The following is a 19,384-nucleotide window of genomic DNA, read 5'->3' as shown; positions in this document are numbered from 1 at the left end:
TCGGCATTCTGAATTTTTGAAAATTTGACTTAATTTCGGAAATTATCAGACACTGCTGAAGAAGGCATTATTGTGTGTGGTGATACTTGTTTACATAGATCATCAGCTGTAATTACGTATACACTCCTTTTCAGTAAGCTATTTGTAGTCCACTTACTGGTTTTGCAAAACTATCTGGCTGTCCTCAGCTAGAGCCAGGGCTTTCTGAGTCCTGGCACCAGCCGGGTGGAACTCACTTCCAAGTGAGGTCTGCGCCCTGTGAGACTTATTAGTTCAGTTCCTCTGGGCCTATGGTTGAAGACAGCAATGGTTTTTCACCTGTCTGGCTTTTCCTCTCTTCTTTCTTTTCCTTCCCCTATGGGGGTAAGGAAATACAAATTAATGTATTCTACAGGCTTCCGGAAATCTTGATCTGAATTATTGTAATCTGATTTTAAACTATGTAATTGTTTTTAATTAATTGGGATGTGCTTATTTAAAATGTTGTTCACCACGCTAAGCCCGTTCGCGGGGAGGCTGGTCTAAAAATCGAATTAAATAAACACCTGGGGCCATGCATGAGAGGCATATGAACAGTATTATCCTATATTTAGAGAAAAATTGGGATGTTAAGAATATTTTGCTTTGATAATTATTAAGAATAGAACTCGGAAATAGTTGAATAGAGGATGATTGTTGTTAAAGAAATAACGTATTATCCTGCTATATAGAATGCGTATTCAGTAACTGATCTTTTCCTTTGTGCTCCAGTATTCTTGTAATATGTGACTGAGTCAGATACAGAGATTAAAGATTTGTCCAATGACTTGCATATTGTTCTGGATATGAATGTAAACCCTACTTGCTTATGAGGACTAAATGCAGACTTGTTTAAGAAGACAGGATTTCTGTGAAAATACACCATATCTTTGGAAGTTAATTGCACAGAGGACATAGCCTAGTTAAACCTCTAAGATACAGCTAAAGCTTATATTAGGTTTCCCCCCGGTTAATATATGTGTATATTATAATTCATTGAAAATGAAATCTAAGCAAATCTTAGTACAAATATAAGTATTTTAGGAATGGTACATAAAACAGTACATAACTGGTTGTGTACTGTAAAGTATGTGATTTTCAACATGTAAACAAAACCGTAAGAACTCAGTTGTTTACGGAACCAAACCCCCGTTAGTGTTCTATAAAATTTGCTCTCGTCGGAAGAATATTTAGTTGCTTGCTTAACTGACACTTGGAAGGATGTAAAGATTTCTTTAATTTTGAAGTTTGGGGGAAGATCCATCTTGGGTAGTCTAGATATAAAGGTGGTTTTATGCTAACCTTGGCCTGACCTGGATCGCCATGGCTAGCCTGTTCTTATCAGATCTTGGAAGCTAAGCAGGGTTGGTCCTGGCTAGTATTTTAGATGAGAGCCCACCAAGGAAGTCCAGGGTTGCCACCTGGAGGCAGGCCAATGGCAAACCAGCTCTGAACGTTTGTTGCCTTGGAAACCCTACAGGGTCACCATAAATCAGCCATAACTTGCTGATAAAAGAACATCCTGTGTATCTGTAGATATTGTAATGTCTTCTGTATACATAAAATCTTTGTTGATGAAGAGCTTCCAGCAGTTAACAAAAGACTCTATAAAGACTGGTGAGCAAAGAAGTGAGAATATCTTAAAAAGAGAGCCATTAAAAGCTCCTATAAATTTAATTGGAACTTTGAAACCTGCACATGACTTGGAAATATTTCATACAGGAAGTTATCTTATTTATGAAGGCAAGGCATCCAATTTCACAAGGAAGTTGTCCAGAAGATGGCGCTAGTTTAAAGCATTGCAGGCAAAGAAGTTGTCTATTACTGAATGGTTTTAATCTGCCAAACTCTGATCAAAACAATTATAATCTGATCATTCAGAAGTTTCACATGCCCATTTCAAACAAGGTATCAGAGGGAGAAACTTTTGCAACAGACTTGACAGCAATTTTGAGAACTGGCCAATTCCTTCAGTAGAGATCAAGTCGATCTCTACTGTAGAGATTAAAAAAAAAATCCTGTGCTATGTCCATCCCCCTCCCCCCTCCCGGATTAAACCCAAACAAATGGTGATGTTCCCTCTAAGCGGTTGAGTTTTGTGAGCAGAAATTCTAATTTGGAGGCTACTGGCATTAAAATTGTGAGCAAGCAATTTGGCTACCGCATAAATCAGTTTGCTCTGTAGCCATCCTTCCTGAGCTGAGACAAAAATATGTGAGCCAGAGGCTAAAAAAATGTGAGCTAGCTCACACTAACTCAGCTTAGAAAACCCGTGCTTTTGCCCCCCCCCCCCCCCCCGGATTAAACCCAAACAAATGGTGACCATCAATGTTCCCTCTAAACTGTTGAGTCTTGTGAGCAGAAATTCTAATTTGTGAGCTACTGGCATTAAAATTGTGAGCAAGCAATTTGGCTACTGCATAAATCAGTTTGCTCTGTAGCCATCCTTCCTGAGCTGAGACAAAAATATGTGAGCCAGAGGCTAAAAAAATGTGAGCTAGCTCACACTAACTCAGCTTAGAGGGAACACTGGTGACCATATAAACTAAGCTTGTTATTCCAGTTTGGTCTTTGCATCTGTTGAACACCTTTATTATGCTGTATGCTAATTTGCTGCTTACCCTCTACCTATATGTATGGACTGGTAACTTCCATTTCAGTGTCTCTGAAGAAGTGTCTGTGCACACAGAAGCTTATACCTTGAATAAAATTTTGCTGGTCTCAAAAATGCCATTGGACTCGAACTTTGATTAAATAAGTATAAGAAATGAAGACACTAGGAATAGACTGTTGGAAAGGCAGCAACTGAACTTCAACAAAGCCTTAAATCTAAGTCAGGCAGTTGAAACTAGTACATTGACAGGACAAGTTTGGGGAAAATGCCAGAGACCAAAAATAAAAATAAAAATCAGAGAGAAGACACAGGATTTGGTCAGTATAGATCAGTAACAGAACCAGAAAAACAAGATGTGACCAAGACAAGTCTGAAACACAAGAAATGTGAGAGAAGTAATCAGGCAATACTTTGTTCAGTATATGGAAAGATTTGTTTTGTATTTAATGGCTATTGTCATTTTGCATTGGTGTGAAACCACAAAATGTTAAAGCATCAGAGCAGCAGACAATGAGAGATGATGGTGACGACAGTGCATTAACAAAGATAGACATGATGACTGGGAGCATAAGAACAAAGGGAAACAGAAGAGACTGAAGTATACCACTGTCATGCAATGGAACTACAGTTGACTGTTTGTTAGATATTGGTACATCTTCAGAATTCTGGCAGGATACCTTTAAAAAGGTAAAGGTTCCCTTGCTCTAAAGCCAGTCGTGTCCGACTCTAGGGTTGTGGTGCTCATCTTCATTTCAAAGCCAAAGAGCCAGCGCTGTCCGAAGACGTTTCCGTGGTCATGTGGCCAGCATGACTAAACACCAAGGCGCACGGAATGCTGTTACCTTCCCACTGAAGTGGTACCTATTTATCTACTTGCAATTTCTTGCTTTCAAACTGCTAGGTTGGCAGGAGCTGGAACTAGAAATGGGAGCTCACTTGCGGCACACTCGGGTCTCAAACTGCTGAACTACCGACCTTCCACAGCCTGCAGTTCAGCGTCTTAACCACTTGAGCCACCGCAGCTCCTAGGATACCTTTAGTAAACCATTATATACTGTTGTGTATATTTAATATGCCATTTGGCAGTTACCTTTTACAAGACTGCTATTGGGTTTATGTTTTTGCACAGCAAATGAGTTGGAAGATGTGAAGGCACAAAAATCTGTACAGGTAACATTTTAATGTGGGGCACATCAGAGGATCATGCTCAGAGACTGGAAAAAATGCACAAAGTCCCTGGAGCAAGGTTAAAACCATGTAGAAGTAAATGGAACTTTAGAGTATAGGATTTTTTTAAAAAAATTATATCCCGCCCTCCCCGAAGGCGGGATATTGGCGGGGGGGGGAGTTACCAGAAGTAGACAGAGTGACAGCAATCACAAATATGCCTAAACTTAAAGACAAAGAAGAGGTTCAGAAAGCAATAGGCATGTTTAGTTTTGTATCACAGTATATTTATAATTTGGCACAGAAAACAAGATGTTTGAGGTAATTACTTAAAAATAATGCAGAGGAATAACATCACAAAGAATTTGAAAAAAGTTATTAGCAATGTGGATAACAGACAAAAGTCAGCACCTGTATCAAAGCATGAGTCAAGAGCTGTTCTTTTACAAGAGAGTGGAGAAAAGTGAGGATATGGGGGTTGGCAGGAGGAGGAAATGAGGAAATAAGATGGGGAGTGGGATTCAGGGGAAAGTTCTTACAGGTTCTTCTGGGGGCTTTAATCCACGTCCAGTGGGGGAAGCCCTGCCCACAAGCCCTGCCCCCAAGAGCAACCACTGGGCCACCCCTCCCCCTCTCCTCCTGCCCAGTTTAAAGGGCTTCAGCTGATTGGCAGGGACTACCTTTAAAGGGTTTTTTTGCAAGCCGAGCATGCAGCCCATGACCACCCCTCTCTCTCCCTCATGCTAGATTTAAAGTGCCCTCCAGCTGGTTGGTGGGCCATGTGGTCCCCATCGATCAACTGAAGCCCTTTAAATTGAGCAGGAGGGGAGGGAGAAGGGTGGCCAGATGGGCGGTTGCTCTTGGGGGCGGGGCTTCCCCCTCTGGCCAGCTGGCCAGGGGCAGATTGAAGCCCCCAGAAACAGGGGAACCCCCCCATCTGGACCTGGGGGCTGGCAACCCTAGGTTTTGAAGTCTCACCAGCTCCTTTCTGGCTCTGCCACACTAGACTCATAGAACTGTCACTGTTGCTTGCCACTGCAGTCCCCTCCGTCATCTGGATGCTTTCTTATGAGGCCCTGGTGGCAGAGAGGCCAGGAGAGGTTGTGTTGCTGTACTGGGCAATCAAGGGCTCTCCAATGCAGCCCACTAGGCCAGAGCAGTCCTCCAGCTCCAAGGCCTAGGGCTGGTGCCCTAGATGGCCTGTGGCTAACACTGCCCCTGGGTCTGGCCAGAAGAGGAAGATGATAGTGGAACCTCTGTTCTGGTCAAATCTGGTGTCCAGGGCTGGCCCATTATTGTTAAATTTTAGACCCCCCCCCCCAATAGCTAGCAATCCAAAACAGTCCAGTGGAGCCTGAGCGGTGGGTGTCGCCTTCTGACACACTTCCGGTGATGTTATACAACACATTGGAAAAGTACCGCCTTTGGGGAAAAGGAATGTTTCGGGTAGTCTGAGAACCTGCTGGGGTTTTCTTGGCTGTTCTTTAGCAAGACAGCCCAGTTGAAGAAATGGAGATAGTGGTTCCATCTGAAAATATTGGCCATTAGGTCAGTGATATGACATATACTTTGCCTGTGTATGTTCCCAGGTTCAATCTCTAGCATATCCAGGTAAAGGATGTCGAATAGCAAGACTGGGGAAGACCCTTAGTTAAAACACTGGAGAGAACCCCTGCCAGTTGAGTGAGATAGGTGGACTAGATTCTGTATAAGGCAACATCCAGGGTTATTTTTGGGCAGGAACGCACAGAAACGGAGTTCCGGCTGGCTCCCAAGTTGAACACGCCCAGCAGGAACTCATTAGCATAATAGGCCACACCCAACAGCAGAAACTCATTAGGATTGGCTACATTAGGGGTGTGTGGCCTAACATGCAAAGGAGTTCCTGCTACAAAAAAAGGCCCTGGGTTTTGACAACAAACAACGTAAACAGAATAACAAGCAAAAGGTGGGTGTGGCTGGATGAGCACACTTCTGGTAACATGGGGGTGTGGCCTAATGTGCTAATGAGCTGTGCTGTCAGGGGTGTGGCCTAATATGCTAATGAGTTCCTGCTGTTGTGTGTGGCCTATTATGCTAATGAGTTCCTGCTGGGCTTTTTCTACAAAAAGAGCCCTGGCCAACATCATATGTTTTTGTGTTGTTATTTTATCACTAACTTGCTCTCTGATGCTTTGCAGATTAACACAGGAGAGTGAGAATGGATTTTTATGACCCTCAGATGCTGGGCATTGTGGTCTTTGGTGGCTTCATGCTGGTCTCAGCTATTGGAATATTCTTGGTGTCCACCTTTTCCATGAAAGAGACGTCTTACGAAGAAGCCTTGGCGAAACAGCGTAAAGAGCTGGAGAAAGCCAGCCAGCAGAAGGTAGAGAAGAAGAAGAAAGAGAAACCCATTGAGAAAAAAGGAAAGGCCAAAAAGAAGGATGAGAAGCCCAACGGGAGACTACCTGAGCTGGATCAAGATCTAGCCGCTTCTGCTGGTTCTAAGGATATGAGCCCTGAACCTGCATCAGATGTCGAGCCAACCATCTTTGAGTCGCCTGTTTTAGTGCTTTCAGCTCCTCCTCTGGAGAAGGAGAAGCCTGCCTTGTCCCCTGTAGATAAGAAAAAGAAGGAAAAGAAAGCAGCGAAGATAGAGCAGGCTCCCAGCCCTCCGGTTTCTTCTCTGCCACCTGCTCTCTCCGAAGCTCCCGTTTCTGAAGGGATTCCCAAGGAGGAACCACCAGCAGTTGCTGTTCCACCAGTTGGGGCTCAACAGACTGCTCAGTTCGCTAGTTCTGTGACCGTCAAAAAGCAGGAAGCGCCTCGAAACCAAGAGGAACTAAAACAAGATGTCGGTTCGAAAAAGAAGTCCATTGCCAAAAAGAAAAGAGAATCAGGTAAGTCTCTTTGTGCAGACACCATGTTGAAGACTGTAGGTTGTGTGTGTGTGTTGTATAGTTCATCCTCCAAGTTAGCATGCAATTTAGCAAGAGTCCGGTAGCACCTTAAAGACTAACAACATTTGTGGCAGGGCATGAGCTTTAATATTGAATTTTTGTACTTTTAACTGGTTTTAAAATTGTATTAGATTTTATGTTGTTGCAAACTGCCCTGAGCCCCCGCGTAAGCGGGGAAGGGCGGTTAAGAAATCGAATGAAATTAAATAAATAAATAAATAAATATACATTACATTTAATGAGGCAAATGCTCTTTTAGGCCCTAGATTGTGTGATAATCACTGACCGATATTCCATTCTGATCAGAGAAGTCCTGCATGCACAGTTATAGCAGCATCTGACAGTTTTTATGCATTTCATAGACATCAACCTTGGTGAAAGAAAGCTCAGAGAGGAACATTCCCTCATAAATAAGTTTAACAAATTGGTTTCCCATGAATGAGTCAAAAGAAATATTAGGCTGCCCTGACCTGGATAGCCGAGGCAAGTACGATCTCGTCAGGTCTCGGAAGCTAAGCAGGGTCGACTGTGGTTAGTACTTGGAAGGGAGACTTCCTTGGAATACCAGGTCGGAGGACAGAGGCAGGCTTTGTTCAGCCACCTCTCTGAATATCCTCCAGGCCCCCAGTAGGGGTCAGTCACCAGAGGTCACCATGACTTCCAGGTAAAGACACACACATGCACACATACAAATACAAAAATACCCCCCCCAAAACCTCAATAACAATAATAGTTTAACAATAAAATCAATATTAAAAAAGAAATAACAGGCTGAGTGAGGCAGATGTATCAACCAGCACAGCAGACATGTGGCAAACTTTCTGGCTGAAAAGCTAAAAACAGCCTAAATCTCAGTCCCAACTTCTACCGTCTGCTGTCTGTTGATATTAGGGAGGAAGGAGAATAGTTGTTTTTTATACCCCACTTTTCTCTACCTTAAGGAGTCTCAAACAGGCTTACAATTGCCTTTTCTTCTTCTCCTCACAACAGTCGCCTTGTGAGGTAGGTGGGGCTGAGAGAGTTCTGAGAGAACCAGGGCTATTTTGGGGCAGGAACACACAGGAACGGGTGTTCCGGCTGGCTCCTGAGTTGGCCATGCCCAGCAGAAACTCATTAGCATAATAGGCCGCACCCAACAGCAGACATTCATTAGGATTGGCTACATTAGGGGTGTGTGGCCTAACATGCAAAGACGTTCCTGCTACAAAAAAAAGCCCAGGGTTTTGACAACAAAGTAAACAGAATAAGAAGCAAAAGGTGGGTGTGGTTGGATGACCACACTTCTGGTAACATGTGGGGTGTGGCCTAATATGCTAATGAACTGTGTTGTTAGGGGTGTGGCCTAATATGCTAATAGGTTTCTGCTGTTGGGTGTGGCCTGTTATGCTAATGAGTTCCTGCAAATGAGTTTTTCTGCAAAAAAAGCCCTGGAGAGAACCATGAGTGGCCCATGGTCACCCCGCAGGCTGCATGTGGAGGAGTGGGGAATCAAATGGTTCTGCAGGTTAGAGCCCACTGCTCTTAATTGCTACACCACACTGGTGAGAAAAGAAGCAAGAAAGGGTCAAGGCAAAGAGTCAAAGTTATGGAACAAACCAGTAAGCTTGGGCGGGAAGAGGCTCAGTGACTCAGCTGATAGGCACTGAGGTATGAATCTCCTTGCATATTTTTGCCCTTATAACCAAGCTCTGTAAGGAAAGAAAGTAGTGGATTTTCTTCCCAGTGAAAGCTGGAAATTCAGCAAGGTAGCTTAGCATTTCTGTAGGTTTAAGGTTTCCTCTGGTGTCTTATCAGAAGTGGCCATATGCCTATAGGATCGTCTTGGAACCATTGTGGCAAACTTTCTAACGCTCTGTAGCTTGTGCCTTATCAGCCTTTCCTTTTCCCTCCTCCTCTCTGTAGTGACTGCTGATGCTGACTGTGGGCTCGAACTTCCGTACAAGACTTTGGCCTGTACAATTAAAAACATGGTGTTTGGTGAAGGTGAGGCCCAGCAACTGATAGAAATTCTGTCAGAGAAAGCAGGAGGTCCTCAGGATATCTGGCACATGGTAAGTACATCTTTCGATGCAAAAAGCCTTGTTTTGACCGTAGACTCCATCCTTCATCATCCCAAGTAAATACTTTCCAGTTCTGTACTGCTCTTACAGGGCAGTATGAGGAGGGATGGCTTCATGATCAAGGCAGAGGCAGCCCTGCACCTAGCAACAGATTGAATTTATCATAAAGTAAAGGTAAAGGTTCCGTTGCTCAAAGCCAGTCGAATCCGACTCTAGGGTTGCGGTGCTCATCTCCGTTTCAAAGCTGAAGAGCCAGCGCTGTCCGAAGACATTTCCGTGGTCATGTGGCCGACATGACTAAACACCAAGGCGCACGGAATGCTGTTACCTTCCCACCAAAGTGGTACCTATTTATCTACTTGCAATTTCTTGCTTTCGAACTGCTAGGTTGGCAGGAGCTGGAACTAGAGACGGGAGCTCACTCCGTCATGCGGCACACTCGGGTCTCGAATTGCTGAACTACTGACCTTCCACAGCCTGCAGTTCATCATCTTAACCACTTGAGACTCGGGCGTATCTGTTCAAAGAGAACCGTGTCTGGTGGGCAGACAGATCTGACCCGGGACGTAGTCCAGAGCGAGGTTCTTATGTGCAAACACAAGTATGAGTGGGAAGTCCTTGTGAGCATCTGTCCATAGACCTTGCTCTGAGGACTGTTCCTTGGATTCTTAATCAGCGGGAAGATGTTATTGCTTGTATTCTTCTGCCTCTGGCACGCACTTGGAGAAGCCCTGGATCATGGGAAATCCAGTTATTTCTGGGGAGGAATTTATACCCTGGGTCCTTTTTTTGCTCATAAGAAGAAAGCAATAAATGGTAATTTATTAGGACTCTGGGTTAGGAAATACATGGAGATTTTTGGGGTGGAGCCTGGGGAGGGCAGACGTTTGGGGAGGGGAGGGACCTTAGCAGGGCATAGTGCTGTAGACTCCACCCTCCGAAGCAGCCATTTTCTCCAGGGGAAGTGATTTTGGTTGTCTGGAGATCAAATGTAAAGCAGATTTCCAGGTGTCACCTGGACGTTGGCAACCCCATAACTGGTTCTCCTTTAGGAGTATCATGCATTAGACTTCCAGAACAATGAAAGGGCAAAGTGATAAAGCCAATAGCTTTCGAGTTTTTTTTCAAGGAACATGCTCTTGGGTAGGCAATTACCCAAGTCCCAGTGGTAGAACTACTGGTTTTAGGATCCCTTGCTTGACAGCTGAGAAAGTCCATCAGATTTTAAACTCGTATACGTTTATACCTACATGCTCTCTCTGGCATATATTGCTTTAACTAAAAATTACATATTCATAAGCGTTCTTGCGAGTATATCTTTTAACTGTATAGTGATATCCCTGCAGCAAAGCATCTTTGGAGATTAACATATGAAGCTGCTTTGTAGTGTCTAAGCTAGGGTTACCAGACCCCCAACCCGGCCAGGGGATCCCCTGATCTTTGGGGCTCCAATCTGCTCCTGGCCAGCGGGGGAAGTCCCACCCCTGAATAGGGCTGTCAAGTGTCTATGTTGTTGGCACAATGATGTCACATGGAAGTGACTTCATCAGGCTGGGGACATCATGCTTTGACACTCTAGCAATTTGGCCGAAACTCTGCGGTTATGATAGAGTTTTTAGCCAAAATGCTAGAGCATCGACACACGACATCCCCGGCATGATGACGTCACTTCCATGTGATGTCATTGTGCTGATGACGTCACACACAGCGATGTCACCCTGCCCCCCACTCCTGGATGGCTCCCTCCCACCCTCCACCTCCAGGACAATCGAACCTGGCAACCCTAGTCTTAGCCATTTCTCCATCAATCCCAAGAGCAGCAGCTCTCCCAAGTCTGAGGCGCAGGTTTTTCTCAGTTCTGTTACCAAAGAAAATCTTTTTGAGCTGGATTTGGGATCCACTAGATGCAGGCATGGGCCTTCCTGCTATGGAGCTTTGGTTTCTCCTGGTGGTATGTTACAAGAATATAAGGGAAGCCATGTTGGATCAGGCCAATGGCCCATCCAGTCCAACACTGTGTCACACAGTAGCCAAAACCCAGGTGCCATCAGGAGGTCCACCAGTGGGGCCAGAATTATGGTAATAGTATCAGTTGCAGCTGGCCCATAGTTGGTGAAGGGTAACAAATAGTGGATATAGGTTGTATGTAGTCAATATTTTATCTGGTGCAATATTCTTCCATTAATATACCAAGGAATGAAGCACTCGGTCCATACACAAGAGAAGCTCGGAAGCACTGAGTCCGTTTGTTTTCTTCTGATTGTTGGTTCTTGTTACAGGCAACTCAGAAAAGTGACCCTGTTGCTGTTCTCAAACGGCAGCTGGAGGAGAAAGAGAAGCAACTGATCATGGAGCAGGAAAATGCAACTGCTGCAAAAACCAAATTGAGGGAACTTTCCAAGGTAGGTGTGGTGTGGCGTTCCAAGTACTGCTGTTAGAAAGCCTGAGAATATCTGGAGAAAGAAGAAGAAGAGATTGGATTTACGTATATCCCGCCCTTCACTACCCAAAGGTGTCTCAGAGCAGCTTACAAACTCCTTTCCCTGTGAGGTAGTTGGGCTGAGAGAACTCTGACAGAAACTGCTCTTTTTCAAGAACAGCTGTGCAGGAACTACGGCTTGCCCAAGGTCATTCAACCAGGTGCGAGTGGAGGAGTGGGGAATCAAACCCGGGTCTCCCAGATTAGAGTCCGCGCACTTAACCACTACACCAAACTGGCTCTCTGTGCTTTCCAGTACTCACTCTCTTCCTCATGTCTTCTAATGACGATGTGGACATTCTGCTGTGAAACATCATACAGCTTGTCTGTTTGCTGTACTCTGGCCACTTTAGGTGTTCATGATCTCTGATAGGCTGGTTTAGGGTGGACTTTGTCAATTATCAACTACTCCTCTGAAGCAGGCCTGTACCGACAGTGGGGCATCTTGGGGCCTGCCCCCCCCCAACTTACCATCCAGCCCAGCCCCCTTGAAAAATCCTTATTTTATTTTTTTGTGCTGCAGCACGCCATCGCCCTCATTGAGCCTGCCTGCCAGAGTCCCACCCCTGCCCTCAAGCTGTGACCTTGCCAGTCAGCCCCACCCGCCATTCCCCTGCCACCGGACAGGACACCGCTGGGTGGGGTGTGCAGGGGTGTCCCCTGACTAATTTAAAGGCCCCTCCCCGAATTAAAAATTCCTGGCTACAGGCCTGCTCTGAAGGGCGGGTTTTTTGTGTGTGTATGCAAACTTCCACCTTGAGTTGCCAGCCTCCAGGTGGTGGCTGGAGTTCTCCTGGAATTACAGAACTGGTCTCCAGATGGTAGAGATCTGTTCCCCTGGAGGAAATGGCTGCTTTGGAATGTGGACTGTCTGGCATTGTATTGTGCTGAGGCCCCTCCCCTGTCGGAAAAGACAATGCCTGGTGTACAAAGAGGAAGAGGAGAAGACCCTGAAGGGGTCAGTGAGAGGACAATTAGTGAAGACAACACCTTCTCTCTCCTGTTAAGTGCCGTTCCTTGAACTCATTAGGCCACACCCAACAGGAGAAACTCATTAGGATTGGCTACATTAGGGGTGTGTGGCCTAACATGCAAAGGAGTTCCTCCTACAAAAAAAGGCCCTGGGTTTTGATCACAAACAAGGTGAACAGAATAAGAAGCAAAAGGTGGGTGTGGCTGGATGACCACACTTCTGGTAACATGGGGGTGCGGCCTAATGTGCTAATGAGCTGTGCTGTCAGGGGTGTGGCCTAATACGCTAATGAGTTTCTGCTGTTGGGTATGGTCTATTATGCTAATGAGTTCCTGCTGGGCTTTTTCTACAAAAAGAGCCCTGCAAGAAGAGAAGAAGACCCTGAAGGGGTCAGCGAGAGGACAATTAGTGAGGACAGCACCTTCTCTCTCCGGTTAAATGCCATTCCTTGCCTGTCTCCAGATTGCCACTCTCAGGGCAATTTCCTCCTCCTCCTCAGAAGTCCGACACTCAGTCTACCCCGCTCTCTCAACTAGAGTTGGCATTAGGAACCTATCTCTGTCTCCTCTTTCCTATTCAGTCTGTTAGTTCCTAAATAAACTTTTATATACTTCTTAATCAGGTTGTGCACCATTGTTGTGTTCATTAATCTGGCTGGCCCTCCCAGGTCCTAAGGACGCTAGGCTGTCGACAACCAGGGCCAGGGCCTTTTCGGTGGCGGCCCCAGCCTGGTGGAATGAGCTCCCGGAGGAGACCAGTGCCCTGCGGGACCTTTTGCAGTTCTGCAGGGCCTGTAAAATGGAGTTCTTCTGCCAGGCTTTTGGAAGCCGCCGCCACCAATGAAGAACATCGGCTGGTAAAAGGGAGAGGGCCCTGGACCCTGAACACTGCCATCAACAGCCTTAAAGAACAGCAAACCCTGCAGGGACATCCAACTAATACCGAGAGCTGACTGTAAGCGGAGAATGTTCTACACTGGCTGCTACTGCTATATGACTATTAAGAACCACTAGCACTTTATTATGATTTTATATTTGTTTATACTTGTTTTAACCACAACGATGTTTCAGTGTAAAGGTAAAGGTTTCCCTTGCTCGAAAGCCAGTCAAATCCGACTCTAGGGTTGCGGTGCTCATCTCCGTTTCCAAGCCGAAGAGCCAGCACTGTCCGAAGACACTTCCGTGGTCATGGGGCCAGCATGACTAGACACCGAGGCGCACGGAACGCTGTTACCTTCCCACCGAAGCGGTTCCTATTTATCTACTTGCAATTTCTTGCTTTTGAACTGCTAGGTTTTAGTGTAATTATCTTTTTTTTTAATGTGAGCCGCCCTGAGCCAGCTTCGGCCGGGCGAGCGGGGTAAAAAAATCTGAATAATAAATAAATAAATAAGCATTCCCTGGCTGCTTTGGAGGGTCAAGTCTCTGGCCTTCTCCCCTGCTGAGGTCCCTCCCCAAACTCCGCCCACCCCAGGGTCCACCCCCCCCAATCTCCAGGTATTTCCCAACGCAGCACTGGCAACAGCCACTGTGTGTACCACCCTAGGAAAACACAGTCGTGCAACCGGGAATGGGATGCTGATATCCTCAGCAGGCTTGCGATGGGCCTGCGAGAGGCATTCGTGGCTTAATAACACTCCCTTTGGCTTCTGTTTCAGGGTAAAGTCATCCCTACCGTACCTGTGCTGATTAACATAGCACGTTTGGAACCCTCACTGTCTGCCTGGTCTTACTTACGGTGTCTTTCTTCTCTGGAAGGAAGTTGCTGCTGAGAAAGCAAAAGCCCTCCTTGTTGAGAACAAGCTGAAGGAGCAGCTCTTGGCCCACGAGCAGGAGGTTGCAGCTGTGCAGAACCGGATGCAGGCGAGTTACCAGGATCACATGACTGAGACCCAGCAGCTGCAAGGAAAGGTGGGAGATGTGGCATCACGATTTAACACTGACCTCTTGCCTTGAGTTGTGCTGCTGTCAGATGGGAGTGTGAGCAATGCTCCCTCTAAGCTGTGGAGTCTTGTGAGCAAAAAGTCTACTTTGTGAGCTACTGGCATTAAAGTGGTGAGCGAGCAATTTGGCTGCTGCATAAATTAGTTTGCTCTAGACCTATCTGTCCTGAGCTAAGACAAAAATGTGTGAGCCAGAGGCTAAAAAACTGCGAGCGAGCTCACACTAACTCACCTTAGAGTTAGTCACTGAGTGGGAGAGCTGGTTCGTAAATGGCACCTGTTGAATCACATAAAATTGAGCTTTGTGCGCTAAAAGCACTCGTCCTCACAAACCAGGGAGAACAGCATGTTTTGTACACAATTCAAGTGACTGGGTGGGTGTAGCATAAAAACAAAGTACTGCAATTTTATGATAAATTATCCCTAGGAGAATAGATCGCATTTCGCAAGACATCAGATCCTTTGGATGACTCATGCAAACATATTGTGTAGGCTAAATATTCATCTCATAAGGCTTTGTGGAATGCACGATTCTTCCCTAGCAGATGCAATGTTAGGTAGGTCCCAACTCCAGGAACTAGAAAGCAGGACAAAGTCAGTTACTGGGCATTGGAACGTCGCCTTAATGGCTTTCTTCCTCATCAACTCAGATGAGATGCCCTTGGATGAGAGTGTCAGTGCTGATGAAACAAACACACATAATTTTATATATTTAGAAAAATATTATTACAATAATTTCTTCATACATATTAATCATCATAGTCACAATTCATAATATAAGAGAACAAATTGTCAAATATCATCTCCATAGATTCTCCAAAGATATAGTACAACCTTATAATATATATTAGTCCTCCTCTGTAAAAAAGTTTCAAAAGGGAGGACTCCTTAAATTCTCTTTACATGTGCTCTGTCTTCCTCCAACAGAGGTCCAGATGTCCTTCTGTTTCAGAATCTTCCTCAGGGAGTCCAACAATAATTTTCAGCACAAGGTTGCTAAATACCAAAGTTTTAATCCAAAATTCTCTTTCAATGAACGCTGCAAAAAGTTTTTTGATGAGCTACAAGCCTCCTCCAAATTGAAAAGCACGTTTTTTGATGAGCTACAAGCCTCCTCCAAATTGAAAAGAGGGAAAGGAGATTGTAAGCCGCTCTGAGACTCCAAGTGAAGGGCGGGGTATAAATCCAATCTCCTCTTCCTCTTCTTCTTCTCATATCTTGTCAGATGCCATGCAGATAGTTTTTTCAAAAAATATATTCCTCTCCAGAAATATACCCACTGGAGGCCTCAAACTGGGGGCCATGGTTCTTGGCTTCCAGTGTTGTGTTAAGACATGATTATGCCATTGGTGGGGTAGTGAGACAGCCCTTTGAGGCAGCTTCCTACAACCAGGCTGCTTGTAATAAACCTTTCTCACACCTCTTCCCCAAAGTCAGAGAGCCAGTTTGGTGTAGTGGTTAAGAGCGGCAGGCTCTAATCTGGAGAACCGGGTTCAATTCCCCACCTCTCCACATGCAGCCAGCTGGATGACCTTGGGCCAGTCCCAGCTCTCTCAGAGCTCCCTCAGTCCAGAAGCAAGTCTAGTTCACTAGCTAGTGGTGCATCATTCAAAAAAGAGCTAGGAACGCTGACTGCCAGACGATCATAGGATCTCCTGGCTATACCACACTCACTGCCATATGATAACTATTAATTATTACTCCCCAAACTGAAAAAATAGCACGTTTTTGTCTCATTTGCAAATAAAGGGTTTGTCAAGGATGCCTGTTAGAACCCTTTCCTTAGGAAAGCGATGAAAAAAACAGTGTACGCAGGATGTGACCTCTTGTGATGTCTTCTCTTCAGCAACCAGTAGAAAACCACAATTTGCAGAGGCTTTGGAGTATATTGCCTATTGAAATCAGATGAAAGTTAAAAGCTTTCCTCAAAGCACAGAATGCAACTCCATCAAATAACTGGTTGGACTGTGAGTTGCTTTAATAATGTGGTAAAACTAAGAGAAGTGCATACTATGAATTCCTGCAGTCGAGCTCTTGAACCTGGTTTTTAACGCATGGCCTCAGATGGTTCGGGCTGGCACCCTTAAGTCAACAGGAATGCAACCCTGACATTGAGACAGGGCCTCCCACTAATTAGACCAGTTTAGAGTGCCCCTAAACATTCCCAAAAAAACATTTTTGGAAGCCTGCAGTATTTGATTATTTGGCATTTGCTGTCTTGAAGCTGAATGTGTCCATTGACCAGCCTCATGCGTCGAGCCGTCTGTTGCATTTGTTCTTTGAAAGCTCGGTCGAGCGCTGAACGTGCACTCATGAACACACAGCAACTTGCCTAAAACTGAGTGAGAACATCTAGCCTAGAAGCATAAAGTGTGGGCAAACAGAGACTGTAACTTACAGATCCTTAAAATGTGAGCATTTCTGCACAGCATGGAACTCCCATTTTCTTGATTTTGGACTTTTAGTGGGAATCTATTAGAGCTTGCCGTGTACTGCGGCGTTTATATTTGCTATCAAACCTGCTTCCCTGAACACGTTTGCGAGGCAGCCTTGGGAGGGCTAAACCCCCAGATCATAGGACCAATGCCTGCTACTTACTCGTAATCTTACCAAGATCTCAAAGTAGTTATTTTTTTATAGTTTTAATCTTTAATCTGATTGTCATATATTAATGTTTGTAACATGCCCGTTTGTGGGAAGGGCGGGATAGAAATCCGTGTACTGCGGCGTTTATATTTGGTATCAAACCTGCTTCCCTGAACACGTTTGCGAGGCAGCCTTGGGAGGGCTAAACCCCCAGATCATAGGACCAATGCCTGCTACTTACTCATAATCTTACCAAGATCTCGAAGTAGTTATTTTTTTATAGTTTTAATCTTTAATTTGATTGTCGTATATTAATGTTTGTAACATGCCCGTTTGTGGGAAGGGCGGGATAGAAATTGAACCAAATAAATAAATAAATAAATAAAAGACTACTTGGTAAAATTCAACAGCCATTTGGACAGTGGGTATGTAACCAGCTTCCATGTTGTGTTTAGTATGTATGGGGAGCAGAGAAAGAGAGACTGAAAAAGGTAGGAGGAGGAAAGGAAGAAAAGGAGGGATGATAAGGAGAGAGATGGAAGTACAGGTAGAGGAAGAAGGGAAAGCAGTAGGTGGCAGATGGGTGGGATAAGGGAGAGGATGCAGCAGGGAAGGAAGGAAGCAGAGAAAGGAGAGGGACTATGGGGCCTGCTAGGAAGAGGGAAAGAAGGGAAGTGGATATTGGGAGGGGGGATATAGGGGAAATGAGATTCCTCCATGAAATGTCATGCTTGAATAAGGGTGTTCTAGGACAACTAGTCACAGAGACTTCTCACCACGCCATTTTTGACAACCATGGCAAAATAACTGTGGCCTGACTTACCACCTTATGGGTGTGATGAAATGTTTATAGTAGCTTCCCGCAACCTAACCTGGGCCCCTCAGTCCACATTCTCAGCATGCCAGTTGGCTTATGAGCAAGAGAGACGATGGAGGGAAGATGGCAGAGAGAGACGAGAGAGATGGCAGAGAGGCCTGCTGCCTTCAGTTAACATTCGTGTCGTGCTCTTAAAGTTGTCTGTTTCCTACATCAGTCCCATAGCAGGCATCGTCAGATTTCTTTTTCCAAACTGATTTCAGATTCGGACGCTTCAAGAGCAGCTGGAGAACGGCCCAAATACCCAGGTGGCTCGTTTGCAGCAAGAAAATTCCATCCTCAGAGACGCTTTAAACCAAGCCACAAGCCAGACAGAAAGCAAGTAAGATGGAAATAGAAATACTGTTTCAGTGCACTGGTGCACCACGTTTGTGAATGTGACTATCACTTTTAGCCTAGGCTATATGTTGCCCTGGCCGGAGAATTGGTAGTAAAATCTTATTCGACACAAGCCGTTAATGGCTGGCAGTAGCCGATAAATAGTTCCGGGTAGCCAAGTCAAAGTTCTCAGAGATAGAGTGAGCCTTGAGGAAGAAAGGAGAATTCTGCCGCTTTCTGTAGTCTGCTCCATCTCTAGAATTGTTGACTCCATCTCTGATGCTCATAGGTCTCCAAAGTTATGTTCAGATGTAGATCTGAAGCGAGACCCAAGAGTTCAGACGGGGGTTGTAAGTAGCCAGGTAGGATCAACAGCATCTTGAGGCCGGATGGCCTTTCTCCAAACCCGTGCTTTAAAATGCTTGCTGGATAAAATTTAGAATTGTGGAGCATTTTCATAAATGTCTAGTTTACTTATTTTAAAAGGTAAAGGTTCCCTTGCTTGAAAGCCAGTCAAATCTGACTCTAGGGTTGCGGTGCTCATCTCCATTTCAAAGCCGAAGAGCCAGCGCTGTCCGAAGACATTTCTGTGGTCATGTGGCCGGCATGACTAAACACCGAGGCGCACGGAACGCTGTTACCTTCCCACTGAAGTGGTCCCTATTTATCTACTTGCAATTTCTTGATTTCGAACGGCTAGGTTGGCAGGAACTAGAGACGGGAGCTCACTCCGTCAAGTGGCACATTCGGGTCTCGAACTGCTGAACTACCGACCTTCCACAGCCTGCAGTTCAGCGTCTTAACCACTTGAGCCACCGCAGCTCCTTTTTATTTATTTAATTTATTTATTATTACATTTCTACCCCGCCCTCCCCGCAAGTGGGCTCAGGGCGGCTTACAATAGGGCCCCACCATGTGCCAAAGTATAGAACAACATAAAAACAGGATAAAACAATCAACATTAAAGGGCTCAGTGGTTGCAATCAAAATTTAACAAGATGGAATCAAATTTGCAAGATGGACTCCCCAGTATCTTACATAACAATAGGGAGATTAAGACCCATAGTTGTTACTCGACCCCAATCCAGCAGTACTGATCACAGCGGAGTCATGGTTGATTTTCATGCGGCCACCCCTCAGGTCTACCAATGATGGTAATGGTGGTGGTGGTGGTAGTAGTAGTAGTAGTAGTAGTAGTGGCGGTTCCTGCTCGAAAGCCTGGCGGAAGAGCTCCGTCTTGCAGGCCCTGTGGAACTGTAAAAGGTCCCGCAGGGCACTGATCTCCTCTGGGAGCTCGTTCCACCAGGTAGGGGCCACCACTGAAAAGGACCTGGCCCTTGTTGCAGTAAGCCTGGCCTCCCTGGGGCCTGGGGTCACCAGACGATGTTGTGTCCCCGACTGAAGTGCT

The 19,384-nt window shown here is 45.4% G+C and overlaps 1 protein-coding gene across 1 annotated transcript in view; it reads left to right on the top strand.

The window, feature by feature from the left end:
* The window catches only part of RRBP1 (ribosome binding protein 1), a gene marked incomplete at its 3' end in the record, with an annotated part of 35,834 nt that overhangs the window by 873 nt on the left and 15,577 nt on the right, over positions 1-19,384 (top strand). Inside the window, exons 2-6 of the mRNA XM_015407850.1 lie at positions 5,980-6,681; positions 8,644-8,792; positions 11,081-11,203; positions 14,011-14,163; positions 17,862-17,980. Of these exons, the coding sequence (XP_015263336.1) occupies positions 6,000-6,681; positions 8,644-8,792; positions 11,081-11,203; positions 14,011-14,163; positions 17,862-17,980 (1,226 nt within the window). The remainder of the gene's footprint in view (positions 1-5,979; positions 6,682-8,643; positions 8,793-11,080; positions 11,204-14,010; positions 14,164-17,861; positions 17,981-19,384) is intronic.

This window comes from Gekko japonicus, unplaced genomic scaffold (genome assembly GCF_001447785.1).
Source record: "Gekko japonicus isolate JY-2015 unplaced genomic scaffold, Gekko_japonicus_V1.1 scaffold3496, whole genome shotgun sequence".
In the NCBI taxonomy this organism is placed as follows: Eukaryota; Metazoa; Chordata; class Lepidosauria; order Squamata; family Gekkonidae; genus Gekko; species Gekko japonicus.
The sequence above is the reverse complement of the archived record's forward strand: the minus strand, read 5'-3'. Positions and strand labels throughout refer to the sequence as shown.